Source organism: Heptranchias perlo, chromosome 6 (assembly GCF_035084215.1).
Source record: "Heptranchias perlo isolate sHepPer1 chromosome 6, sHepPer1.hap1, whole genome shotgun sequence".
Taxonomy (NCBI): domain Eukaryota; kingdom Metazoa; phylum Chordata; class Chondrichthyes; order Hexanchiformes; family Hexanchidae; genus Heptranchias; species Heptranchias perlo.
Window position 1 is genome coordinate 43173771 of NC_090330.1, and position 13511 is coordinate 43187281.

A 13511-nucleotide genomic window follows, 5' to 3' on the forward strand; every position below is an offset into this window, starting at 1 on the left:
AGAACAAAATCAAAAAAATAAAAACATGATCATCTTGAAACCTAACAACAGTTGACCAATAGCCTCAAAAAAGTAGACACAGCCCCCAAAATGCCAACAACTCAAGAGTTATTTGACTGAGGGGCAAATTATAGCCAAGCCTGATTCTGTTCTCACTTGATATGCACACTTGTAGCTGCGATCATTGGATAGAGATCAGGAGGGGGAGCCCCGATCAATTTTTCTCTCTCTAACACAGGGGCACTGAGATCAATTGTAATGCCTGGGTTGAGATCAGCCAACCCAATGCAAACTGTGACTGTCTTAGTCTCTATGCCTCAATCATTTGTTGTGTTAACCAGTGGAACCACCCAGCTCCTTTTTTAAAAGTATCAATCTAGTGGTTTAATGCAAGTTTTTACTTCGTGCAAATCTGGGAGGATAAGGCTTATGTTCTGGCTACACTTAATTTAATAGTATCTCTGGCCTAGGTTACCTTGGTAACCATAATGCTTTGTGTACCACGATACTATTTTAAATATTTTTTTTTAAAGTTCACATTAAGATGCATAAAAAATTGACCAGGAACTGCTTGAGACCAGAGCAAGCAATCAAACTATTTCTCACAAGGAGATGATCTCCACAAGCCTCTATTGTGATAATCCTTACTTTTGGGATAATTGGCAGGTTTTCACAGTTGTAAGAATATTGGAAATAGGGAAAATTGACATATTTTTCTTACAGCTACTAACCATCATACTCTGCAGGTTGTGCCGCGTATTTTTCTGAGTTTGCGGCTTATTTTGCTAACTTGTGAAGGGTTAACCTTTGACTAGTGACTGACCCTTGTCATCCTCATTGTGAGGCAAGGCAGCTACGTGATAAAAGAGGAACAAAGACCCAAAAAAACAGAACAATAATTCAAAGATAGTGATAACACCAGGACAATGACGAGCTAGCTAGACGAGTGCGGTCAAACAAATTGGCCACCTTGCAAGAAAAGCACAAAAGTCAAAATCAAGGAGCGATGTCACAGCACAGCAGGTAGGTGATTGGTTGGTGAGTATTACCTTTTATTGCTCTCTAAGCAAGGGCAGTGGTTTAACAAAGAGCTGGGAAACTATAACTTGCTATTACTTTATTAAATTAATAACTTAAACTAGACAAACTAATTAGTTAATAAAACTAAAAATAATCGAGTGACTAAAAGCTTTAACTAATTAAATATATAAAACAAGGTTAGATAGGGATGGCAGGGCAGGTGGTGTGTGGCAACTGCAGCATGTGGGAGTCGGTGAAGACCAGTGAGATCCCGAGCAACCATATCTGCAGTAAGTGCCCGCAACTCGTGGTACTTCGGCTCAGAGTTGTTGAGCTGGAGTCTGAGCTGCAGACGTTGCAATGTATCAGGGAGAGGGAGAATTATCTGGACACTTTGATCCAGGAGGCAGTCAGACCCCTTAGGTTAGGCAGTAGTTTAGATTTGGTCAGTGGTCAGGGACAGGAGGATGTGACTGCGAGACAGGCAGGTATGGGGATCCAGAATACAGTGATGGAGGAGCCTCAACCTTTGTCCTTATCCAACTGGTATGAGGTACTTGCAACCAGTATGGACAAGAGCAAAGACTGCAGGGAGGATGGGCAAACTGACCATGGCACCGTGGTACAGGAGGAGATTCAAGTGGGGTGAGTAAAAAGGAATATGATAGTGGTAGGGGATAGTATGGTCAGAGGGATAGATACTGCTTTCTGCAGCCGTGACTGGGAGTCCTGAAGGCTGTGTTGTCTGCCTGGTGCCATGGTTGAAGATATGTCCTCGAGGTTGGAAAATAACTTGGAGCATGAGGGGGAGGATCCAGTTGTCGTGGTCCACGTAGGAACCATCGACATAGGTAGAACTAGGAATGAGGTTCTGCTGAGGGAGTTTGAGGAGCTAGGGGCCAAATTAATAAGCAGAACCTCAAAGGTAATAATCTCTCGATTCCACCTGAGCTACATGCAAATTGGCATTGGGACATACAGATTAGATGGTTAAACTAATTAGACTAATAAGAGAGGGGGGAGGGTTCAGGTAAGGATAAATTTATCAGTCTGAAAAGAAAAATCAAGGCTGTACAGCAGAGTAGTGATTTGGATAAAAACAAGCAGAGTGCGTTAGGAAGGGACAGAGAGTTTAACAAAGGTAATAGGGCATTAGTGACTAAGGTTACATCAGGGGAAAAAAAGTAAAAAGCTAAAATTAAAGGTGCTATATCTGAATGCATGAACCATTCATAACAAGATAGATGAATTAATGGCACAAATAGAGATAAATGGGTTTGATCTAGTAGCCATTACTGAGACGTGATTGCAGGTTGACCAAGGTTGGGAACTAAATATTCCAATATTGACATTTCGAAAAGATAGGCAAAATGGGAAAGGAGGGATGGGTAGCCCTGATAATAAAGAATGAGATAAAGGCAATAGTGAGAAAGGATCTTAGCTCAGAAAATCAGGATCCAGAATCAGTATGGGTGGAGCTAAGAAATAACAAGGGGCAGAAAACACTGTTGTGAGTAGTTTATAGGCCCCCTAATAGTAATTATAGTGTTGGACAGAGTATAAATCAGGAAATTAGAGGAGCATATAACAAGGGTAATGCAATAATCATGGGGGACTTTAATCTTCATATAGACTGGCAAACCAAATTGGCAAAAGTAGTTTGGAGGACGAGTTCCTGGAATGCATACTAGAACAATATGTCGAGGAACCAACTAGGGAACAGACTATTTTAGATCTAGTATTGTGTAATGAGACATGATTAATTAGTAATTGTATAATAAAGGATCCTCTGAGGAAGAGTGATCATAATATGATAGGATTTCATATTGACTTTGAGAGTGGTGTAGTTAAGTCTGAAACTAGGGTCTTAAATTTAAACAAGGACAATTATGTAGGGATAAGGGGAGAGTTGGCTAAGCTAGATTGGGAAATTAGATTAAAAGATATGATGGTAGATAAACAATGGTGAACATATGAATAAATAATTAATAATTCCCAATGAATATACATACACTTGAGGAATAAGAACTCCACAGGAAAAGTGATCCAATCGTGGCTAACTAATTAGATTAAAAGAAGAGGCTTACAATGTTGTCAAAAAGAGTAGGAAACCAAAGGATTGGGAGGGTTTTAGAAATCAGCAAAGGATAACCAAGAAATTGATAAAGAGGGAAAAAAAATGAATGTGAGAGTAAATTAGCAAGAAATATAAAAACAGATTGTTAGAGCTTCTACAAATATATAAAAAGGAAGAGATTAGCGAAAGTAAACGTGGTTCCCTTGGAGGCAGAGACAGACAAAATTATAATGGGGAATAAGGAAATGGCAGAGATGTTAAAAAAATATTTTATATCTGTCTTCACAATAGAAGACACAAAAAAATACCGGAAATAGTGGGGAATCAAGGGTCTAAGGAGAGGGAGGAACTTAAAGTAATTAAGATTAGTAAAGAAAAAGTTTTAGAAAAATTAATGGGACTAAAAGCCAACAAATCCCCTGGACCTGATGGCCTATATCCTAGGGTTTTAAAAGAGGTGGCTGCAGAGATAGTGGATGCATTGGTTTTGATCTTCTAGAAATCCCTAGATTCTAGAATGGCCCCAGTGGATTGGAAGGTAGCAAATGTAACCCCGCTTTTCAAGAAATGAGGGAGAGAGAAAACAGGGAACTACAGGTCAATTAGTCTGACATCAGTAGTTGGGAAAATTCTAGAATCTATTATTAAGGACGTAGTAACAGACCACTTAGAAAATCATTATATGATTAGGCAGAGTCAACACAGTTTTATGAAAGGAAAATCGTATTTGACAAATCTATTAGCCTTTTTTGAAGGTGTAAATAGCAGGGTGGATGAGGGGGAACCAGTGGAAGTAGTATATTTGGATTTTCAAGAGGCATTCGGTAAGGTGCCACATAAGAGGATGTTAGATAAGATTAGGGTTCATGGGATTGGGGGTAATATATTAGCATGGATTGAGGATTGGTTAATAGACAGAATACAGAGAGTAGGAATAAACGGGTCATTTTCAGATTGGCAGGTTGTAACTAGTGGGGTGACGCAGGGATCAGTGCTTGGGCCTCAGCTATTTACAATCTATATTAATGACTTAAATAAAGGGACCGAGTGTAATGTATCCAAGTTCGCTGACGATACAAAGCTAGGTGGGAAAATAAGCTATGAGGAGGACGCAAAGTGTCTGCAAAGGGATATCGACAGGTTAAGTGAATGGGCAACAAGGTGGCAGATGGAGTATAATATGGAGAAATGTGAGGTTATTCACTTTGGTAAGAACAAGAGAAAAATGGAATATTTTTTAAATGGTGAAAAGCTATTAAATGTCAGTGTTCAGAGGGATTTGGGTGTCCTTGTACACGAAACACAGAAACTTAACATGCAGGTACAGCAAGCAATTAGGAAGGCAAATGTTATGTTGGCCTTTATTGCAAGGCGGTTGGAGTACAAGAGTAAGGAAGTCTTGCTGCAACTGTAGAGGGCTTTGGTGAGACTACACATGGAGTACTGTGTACAGTTTTGGTCTCCTTACCTAAGAAAGGATGTACTTGCCTTAGAGGTGATGCAACAAAGGTTCACTAGATTGATTCCTGGGATGAGAGGGTTCTGTTATGAGGAGAGATTGAGTAGAATGGGCCTATACTTTCTGGAGTTTAGAAGAATGAGAGGTGATCTCATTGAAACATAAATATTCTAAGAGGGCTTGACAGGGTAGATGCTGAGAGGCTGTTTCCCCTGGCTGGAGAGTCTAGAACTAGGGGAGATATTCTCAGGATAAGGGGTTAGACATTTAGGACTGAGATGAGGAGGAATTTCTTCACTCAGAGGGTTGTGAATCTTTGGAATTCTCTACCCCAGAGGGCTGTGGATGCTCAGTTGTTGATTATATTCAAGGCCGAGATCGATAGATTTTTGGACTCCAAGGGAATCAAGGGATATGGTGATCGGGTGGGAAAGTGGAGTTGAGGTCGAAGATCAGCTATGATCTTAATGAATGGCTGGGCAGGCTCGAGGGGACGTATGGCCTACTCCTGCTCCTATTTCTTATGTTTCTAAAGGGTCTTGTGGTTAAATGAGTAATGTTAAAACAAGCTAACCATCTTGAATTCTTTGAAAAACAACTTTGTTAATCTCTAAGGGTCTTATGAATATTTTCCCGTATATGGTGTGAGTTTCCTGCCGGGGGGGGGGGGGGGGGTGTAAAAACCCAACGTCTTTTGAGTTCAGGGCAGACAAATCAGCGAAGATCACCAGCTGTCGAAAGAACGCTTAGCTGTCTGAAGACGACACCACAGTCAGAAGAACACCTGACTATCAGAAGACTACCTCACTGTCGGAAAACTTGAAATGACCATGTTGCCAACTTAATTATGACCTCTGCTCAGAGATCAAACGGGGTAATATCGTTTTGATGTTTGTTGTCTAACATTTGATACCTTTACATGTTTGATTTGACTATTAATAAATGAGACATTGATTATCATTTGGTGTCACGTCTGAATTTGTCACACTGTGCTCTGCAGAATATATCATATTCATTACCTCTGATGAACATATAAATTTATCTAAATGGACCATTTCCATATATGTTTTGAGAAGCTAAATAACTTACTTTTCCAGTTTAAGATCATAATCAATCACACACTGTCTCTGAGGACCAACGTTTTTCCACTTAAGGGCAGCCTTCACCATTCGCCCAGCATCAAGCAGACCAAATCCGTATCTATTGGAAGAAAACAATCACGCATATTGAATATGAAAAGGTAGTGCAACTAAAGCATTGCAGAAAATTAATAAATACTGTACCATGCCCAGTAAAAAGATATCAGTGCAAGACTGTACTGAAAAAGGCAGTGGGCAGGGAACGTGGGGATTTTATCTTCATCCTTGTTCCTTTGATTCACCATCACAGATAGAGACAGGGCTCATTTAAATAGCCGTACAGACCACTTTTCAGGTTGTGTACTGGTAGTCTTTTAAACTTCAGTTCTATTTTCTGATGATTGCCGCCTAACAGTTACTTTAAGGAGGACTTAAAAGACTATTCTGAGTTAAGTAGGGATGGAGCTTTTTATTTGCACTCTATTTGACTCTATTGTTGAAACAAAGAAGGTTTTCTGACTGTTCCAGCTACTGATCCCCCTTCACGCTTACCAGTGACGCACATCAAAAAAACAGGCAACTTGCTGGTGAGAAACTTGAAAACTAGAGATAGTCCATAAAGAGCTGAAGGTTATCCACGTCCCATATTTATTCATCAGCTCTTTTTCTCATTGTTTTAAATGCCATCAAATTATTTAAATTTTTTAAAAATCAAAAGGGGATTGGACAAATACAGATACCATATCTCCTCGAATAGAAGCAAGTGTTAGGAATCAATGGATGATTTTTTTTTATTAAAGACTGATTCCTGCTGTTTGCAGTCTGACCATTTGTACATCACTGGCCGACTGCAGATAGGAAGGAAATGACTAATAAACAGTGGGAGCAGGAGGAAAAATTGAAGCAAAGATGACAGGAAGAAAAATTAATTGAAAATAAAGATGAAATGGCGGAAGAAACCAGGTGCACACTAGATTAATTTTGCTTTTTATTGTTTCCATGGTATTCGTAATCCCAGGACTAATAAAGATTTTGCTTTTTCTCAAAGACAGAATTAAAAACAAATTAGTTTTTGTGATATAAAGTATGTTTCCAGCAAAACATAAAAATTACCTTTAAAAACATTAGCGAATTTCAGTAATATGCACAAACCAGGACCTAACAGAAACACATTTGAAATCAACCAATTTGGAATCTCTGGAGTAGAAGTAAGTACTGGATGTTAATTCTCCATACCAATGTTATAGCTTAGGATAAAAACAACGGGGACGTATATCTGTGGATCCAGCATCCTGCATATGTGCCAGGTTGTAGCTGCCTGTGACTGCCAGTGCTGTCAATTCAACAGGGTCATGGGGAGGACACCCAATTTAAATATCTAGGTGGGCACTCATTCCACTAGGAGCACATATTAGGCATCCGGCTGCCCCAGGAGTGTCGTAAAATGTGATGAGCAGTGTAGGTGCGAGGGGTGTGCTGTCCCTCCCCTCCCAAAAAAGAAGTTACAAGTATTTCCTTGCCCCCTTTGTAAGGAGGCTGGAATTTACCTGTAAAAAATCATCCTTCTTATTGGAGTCAGGCCACAATCTAGAACTGGATCCTCAGATGGGTCCCTCTTCTGGCATTCAGGGAGCTGGTATGCTTGCATCCACTTAGTGTACCAACCCACCAATGCTCTGCCAGGTGGGGAATGCAGAAATTTCTAGCCTGGAAGTCCTTGCCCTTGGCTACGCCCTCTACTATGTCACTGACCTTGTTTGGAGCAGCAGAGGCTTCACCCCCAACTAGGCCCAGCAGAAACTCCAAGGGAAGGGCAGAACCCTGCTGTAACTATGTCAGGAGTGTAGCAGAAGGGCAATGGTTTTCAGGCCCCAATAGATTTGTACTTTATTTTCATGCCATCCTGATTTAGAGGTTCCATGAGCTCACTGGAGAACTTTGCACATGTTAGTCTCATATAATACCTCCATCACATATAAAACATCTCATCTACTCCAGAGGTTTGATAGGTCATCCTGTTCTCCTAGAACCCTACTGCATATCCATTATCATCGAACCTACACAGTACTTATAAGCTCATAAAGGGGACATGATGATTTAATAATCTGGTATAGAAGCTAGAGAACTCTCCAACCCACTTTTAGAAAGTAGAACCCCCCCTCCCCGGTCTACTGAAATCCATAAAGTTTGTCAATTATTTGGGGCAGATCGAATCTAATCAGTAATCAACTGGAACACTCTCCATAACCAAACTCTTCTGCTACATGTGGACTTAAGAACTAATGAGAATAGGTCTAAAATCTGCACTGCATGTCTGCAAGATTATTTTCAACATTCCTTGATTGGGCGAGCTCCAACTATTGTCCTCTCGGAGAAGGAACATAGATTCAATAGCTTCAACAAGAGAAGAGGAAAGGTTGATACAGAACAGCCTCCCATTCTGGTAGGGACTCGTAGGCTAAGGACAAATCACCTTGATCTCTGTGAAGAGTCATGTGTGAGGAAATGAGCAGGCAGGGCATTACAGTGATCTGTGAGTTCATTGCTCCATTTCTTGACACTGTTTCACTGAATCTCCTCACTGTATTTATAATAGTAAAAGTCACAGTCGCTGTTGTGTTGATTACTTTTTGCCATAGGGTCCTTTCAAGATCACAGTGGAGATTGCATCGGAATTATTCACAACACAGTGTCCAATTTATTCAGGAACAGATTCTTTCTTAGTGTCTCCTTCATGCTTCATTCATTTTTACAGAAAAGAAGAACAATTGTCAGGGCAGCAGATGTTCCACCCTATTGCAGGATTTCCAATAGTGCAGGGTGTGCTTGACTACACACACATTAAGATACAGACAGCCTCTGAAAAATCCATTGGCCTACATTAACCATCAGGTATTCCACTCATGAAACATTTAAGTAGTTGCTAATCCTCAAAATATCATTATGTTAATTAGTGCAAAATTGCATGTTTCCTTTATTTTGCGCAATTCATGCATTGTTCGAGGATAGGCATGTGTAAGGATAGCTCTTAAATGATCAAGATAATGGTTTAAAACCATGACAGAACAGTTGAAATTCAAATGATAAAATTACAATCAAACGCACTAAACAGCCAGATATTTGTGGAACTGGCCATTGGAATACGGAAGTATAGCTGGTACTGTCTGGATGGATCTGGCAATACATTATCATACTAGCTGGACAAACTATGCAAAATCATTGCTGTGTGTTGCATATGACATGATGTGGTGATAAAGAAGAGTGTGTAACTGCAATTTATGCAGCGGAAATATAGGATGAGGATCTTCAATGAGCAGGCCCAAAGGGTACTACCCTGCCATTGTTTCGAGACTTGTTTAATCAAGTAGTTGAAAACTTATTTTCTACAACTCATTTGTTGAAGGATAGTTTTTGCTTGACTAGTAGTCAGGTTTAATATCATTGAATCATTTTCAGATATGCTGTCAGGTTCTTTATAAGGCAGATATAGGAGTAAATTTTAACTAAATGGGCAGCCAATCGATTTTGAGGCTGTGCCTCATTAGCACCAGGCCGGCGGGCTGCAGGCTGAATCAAGTGCCCCAGGGCAGCCCACCAGCTCTGAGCCACCAGTTTTGTGGCGGATTCTGGGTGGACAGTGGAAGAAAATGAGCGCAGAAGCCTAGCACTGATTCCTTGCCATGCCCCAATGCAATTTTTTTCTACCCTCAGTAGCGACAGCTCAGTGTCCACCACAATCTTGCCCAACACAAACAACAAGATTTGAATAAGCCTCTGAAGCACAACATTGAATATTCCTCAAATGCCCCAAATCCTTCCACGTATATCCCACCTGTGGTAAAACTACTAAAGGTGGATGCTTTCCTGTTTCTTACCACTATCAGTAGGGTGTCAGTCATGGCTCTGTAGGTAGCACTCTTGCCTCTGAATCAGAAGGTTGTGAGTTCACATCCCACACTGAGACTCAAGCACATAATCTAGTTTGACACGTGCAGTACTGAGGGAGTGCTGCACTGTCAAAGGTGTTGTCTTTCAGATGAGGTGTTAAACCGAGGCCCTATCTGCCTTCTCGGTTGGATGTAAAAGATCCAATGACGCTATTTGAACAAGAGCAGCAGCGTTCTCCCTGGTGCACTGGCCAATATTTATCCATCAACCAACATCACTAAAACAGATTATCTGGTCATTATCACATTGCTGTTTCTAGGACCTTGCTGAGCGCAAATTGGCTGCTGCGTTTCTTACATTACAACCGTTACTATACTTCAAAAAGTACTTAGTTGGCAGTAAAGCGCTTTGGGACATCCTGAGGTCGTAAAAGGCACTATATAAATGCAAGACTTTCTATCTTTTGTTCATTCGTCAAGGCCAGCATTTATTGCCCATCCCTAATTGCCCTTGAGAAGGTGGTGGTGAATCGTCTTCTTGAACTGCTGCAGTCCGTGTGGTGAAGGTTCTCCCACAGTGCTGTTAGGAAGGGAGTTCCAGGATTTTGACCCAGCGACGATGAAGGAACGGCGATATATTTCCAAGTCAGGATGGTTTGTAACTTGGAGGGGAACATGCAGGTGGTGTTGTTCCCATGCGCCTGCTGCCCTTGTCCTTCTAGGTGGTAGAGGTCGCGGGTTTGGGAGGTGCTGTCGAAGAAACCTTGGTGAGTTGCTGAAGTGCATCTTGTAGATGGTACACACTGCAGCCACGGTGTGCCGGTGATGGAGGGAGTGAATGTTTAAGGTGGTGGATGGGGTGGCAATCAAGCGGGCTGCTTTGTCCTGGATGGTGTTGAGCTTCTTGAGTGTTGTTTGAGTTGCACTCATCTAGGCAAGTGGAGAGTTTTCTATCACAAGGCTATGAGGTTACAGATTGTGGTGAAATACAATTCTGCTGCTGCTGATGGCCCACAGCACCTCATGGATGCCCAGTTTTGAGCTACTAGATCTGTTCTGAATCTATCCCATTTAGTACGGTGGTAATGCCACACAACACGTTGGACGGTGTCCTTAGTGTGAAGATGGGACTTCGTCTCCACAGGACTGTGCGATGGTCACTCCTACCAATACTGTCATGGACAGATGCATCTGCGACAGGTAGATTGGTGAGGATGACGTCAAGTAGGTTTTTCGCTCGTGTTGTTTCTCTCACTACCTGCCGCAGGCCCAGTCTGGCAGCTGTGTCCTTCAGGACTCAGCCAACTCAGTCATTAGTGGTGCTACCGAGCCATTCGTGGTGATGGTCATTGAAATCCGTCAACAGAGTACATCCTGTGCCCTTGCTACCCTCAGTGCTTCCTCCAAGTGGTGCTCAACATGGAGGAGGACTGATTCATCAGCTGAGGAAGGGCAGTAGGTGGTAATCAGCAGGAGGTTTCCTTGCCCATGTTTGACCTGATGCCATGAGACTTCATGGGGTCCGGAGTCAATGTGGAGGACTCCCAGGACCACTCCCTCCTGACTGTATACCACTGTGCCGCTCATCTTCTTATTTCTTTCTTTACTGTCCCTCCTTTTCGTGCCTACAATTGTGTGTCCTTTCAATCCTAACCTTCTGATTCTGCAGTTCCTTCAGTGGCAGAAGGTTCTGAGCTGAACGGTGAATTCTTTCCAGCAGGAGCCTTAAGGATCTGAGGTGGCACTTCCTTATCTTTGGTTGTGCTCTATTTTTCCCTTGAAGAAGAAAGTAAAGAGTGTGATTGTACTTTGCCTGCCATCAGATGGAATGCAACCCAATTGTCAGAAAGCATTCCTTAATGAGGGTGATCGCAGGTACTGGAACTGAGATAATACATAATATGTGATTCTAGTGTCAGCATGGCTCAGTGGTAGCACTCTTGCATTTGTATCAGAGTAGTTTCAAGCCTTAATCCAGAGACTTGAGCACATAATCTAGGCTGACACTCTAGTGCAGTACTGAGGGAGTGCTGCATTGTCAGAGGTGCCATCTTTGGGATGTCTTGAGGATGTGAAAGGTGCTCATCAAATGCATGTTCTTTCTTTCCACTGCTTCCCTACATGTTTCGCTAGAAAAAGGAATAGTGCCAGAAGACTGGCAGACAGCAAATGTAAGTTCTCTCTTCTAAATAGAAGAGCAAACAAATCCAGAGAATGATAAAAAATACTAGAAGATGATAACAAAACATCTAGAAAAGGAAAATATAATAACAAATAGTCAACATGGATTTCTAAAAGTAACGCCACGTTTAACCAACCTGATTGAATTCTTTGAGGAAGTAACAGAAAGAGTGGACAAGGATACTCCTGCAGGTTCACGGTGGGGTCACAGAGAGGTGGAAGTGCAGTACTGGCACAGTTGTGAAGTAAGCCCACCAAAGAGCAAATATAAACATTTCAACAAAGAAAACATTTTAAAAAGCTGCAACGAAGCAAGTAAATGAGTGATAATTAAAATGCCGCATCAAATTTTAGAATCTACAAGTTAGCTTGATGAGTGGCAAAAATAGGAAAACCAGTTGGCCAAACTATGGTCAAACTGCATGAATCCTGACTGGTCCAGGGTGATTGCCACTTTGATGCCAGCTTCAACAATATAGCCATCAGCACACTGCAGTCAAATGGAGAACTTCTCCTGGCAGAGGCTGAATCCATTTTGTTTTCATATTTTTGTCCCTGTGCTGAACACCATGTTCAGCTATTTGTGTGGTCAATGTGACCTATTTTTGCCACTCATCAAGCTAACTTGTAGATTCTAAAATTTGATGCGGCATTTTAATTATCACTCATTTACTTGCTTCGTTGCAGCTTTTTAAAATGTTTTCTTTGTTGAAATGTTTATATTTGCTCTTTGGTGGGCTTACTTCACAACTGTACCAGTACTGCACTTCCACCTCTCTGTGACCCCACCGTGAACCTGCAGGAGTTTCCTTGGTGGACCCAAATTAAATATTCAGAGTGGGATTCCAGCACTATTGCCCCTGAGAGGGGGAGGGAGCAGAAAGAGAAATCCAGTACATGTGCAGCATGTGAAAACTTTACAGTGTAAAAAAACACCAGGGAATTCTGACATTCATTAACTAAGTAACTAAAACCTTTCGTTAATTATTGTAAAACCATTCATGATTTTCAGGCTAATTGCAATATAAAACTTCATAGGAAGTAACAAAAGATCCTGATTTTACCCCCCTCACCATCACAAAATAGAAGAAATAAATGCCATTCTAACTTTAAGGTGTAAAACACTTTTAACCCATAAAACTTCATTGCATAAGACATATTTTTACTACGTTGTATCAAGTTTCCATCAGCACATGATGTTACAGTTAGTAGGAATATACAAGGGGCTATCCATATAGCACTAGCACCAAGATGGTATATGAGACCCAATTTTAACTCGGGCACGGGTTCAGCATGAAGGCAGCAGGGCAAGCTCACGTGACGCTTGCCTGGCCACTCTGGAGTGAGGCCCGGGCAATTTTAACTCCCGGGCCCCATTTCCATCTCCCAGGTGAGTCTCTCACCTGAACCTGGTGGGAATCAGTAGCTGGCTGGTAGGTGGGAGTGGGTGGCAGGAGTCTGCCATCAGGGACCTGTTAGAACTAAGGTAAATTGTAAATTAACATCACCATGCATAGTGATTAACTCAGGGTGTTTCAGCGATCTTATCATCTATATTGTACATGTTAACAAGAAGTTCCTGGAAAACATTGAGAAGCATGCAAATAACTTTCTCATAATCTTCTGCCAACTTAAAATGAAGACCCAACTATATTTAAAAAAAGTGCATTTCATAAAAAGCACTTGATAAACATATTTTAGTTTATTTCTAAAGACATCACACAATGATTTAAATCGTGTTGAAATGTATCATGTCACATGTGTGGGACATTATTTTGATGAAGATTATGTATGACTTTTGGCTTTTC

General features: G+C 41.3%; 1 protein-coding gene across 1 annotated transcript in view; it reads right to left on the reverse strand.

Annotated features, from left to right (window-relative positions):
• The window catches only part of LOC137322945 (PC3-like endoprotease variant B), a 544890-nt gene that overhangs the window by 52215 nt on the left and 479164 nt on the right, over positions 1-13511 (reverse strand). Inside the window, exon 14 of the mRNA XM_067986203.1 lies at positions 5646-5756. Coding sequence (XP_067842304.1) covers positions 5646-5756 — 111 coding nt within the window. The remainder of the gene's footprint in view (positions 1-5645; positions 5757-13511) is intronic.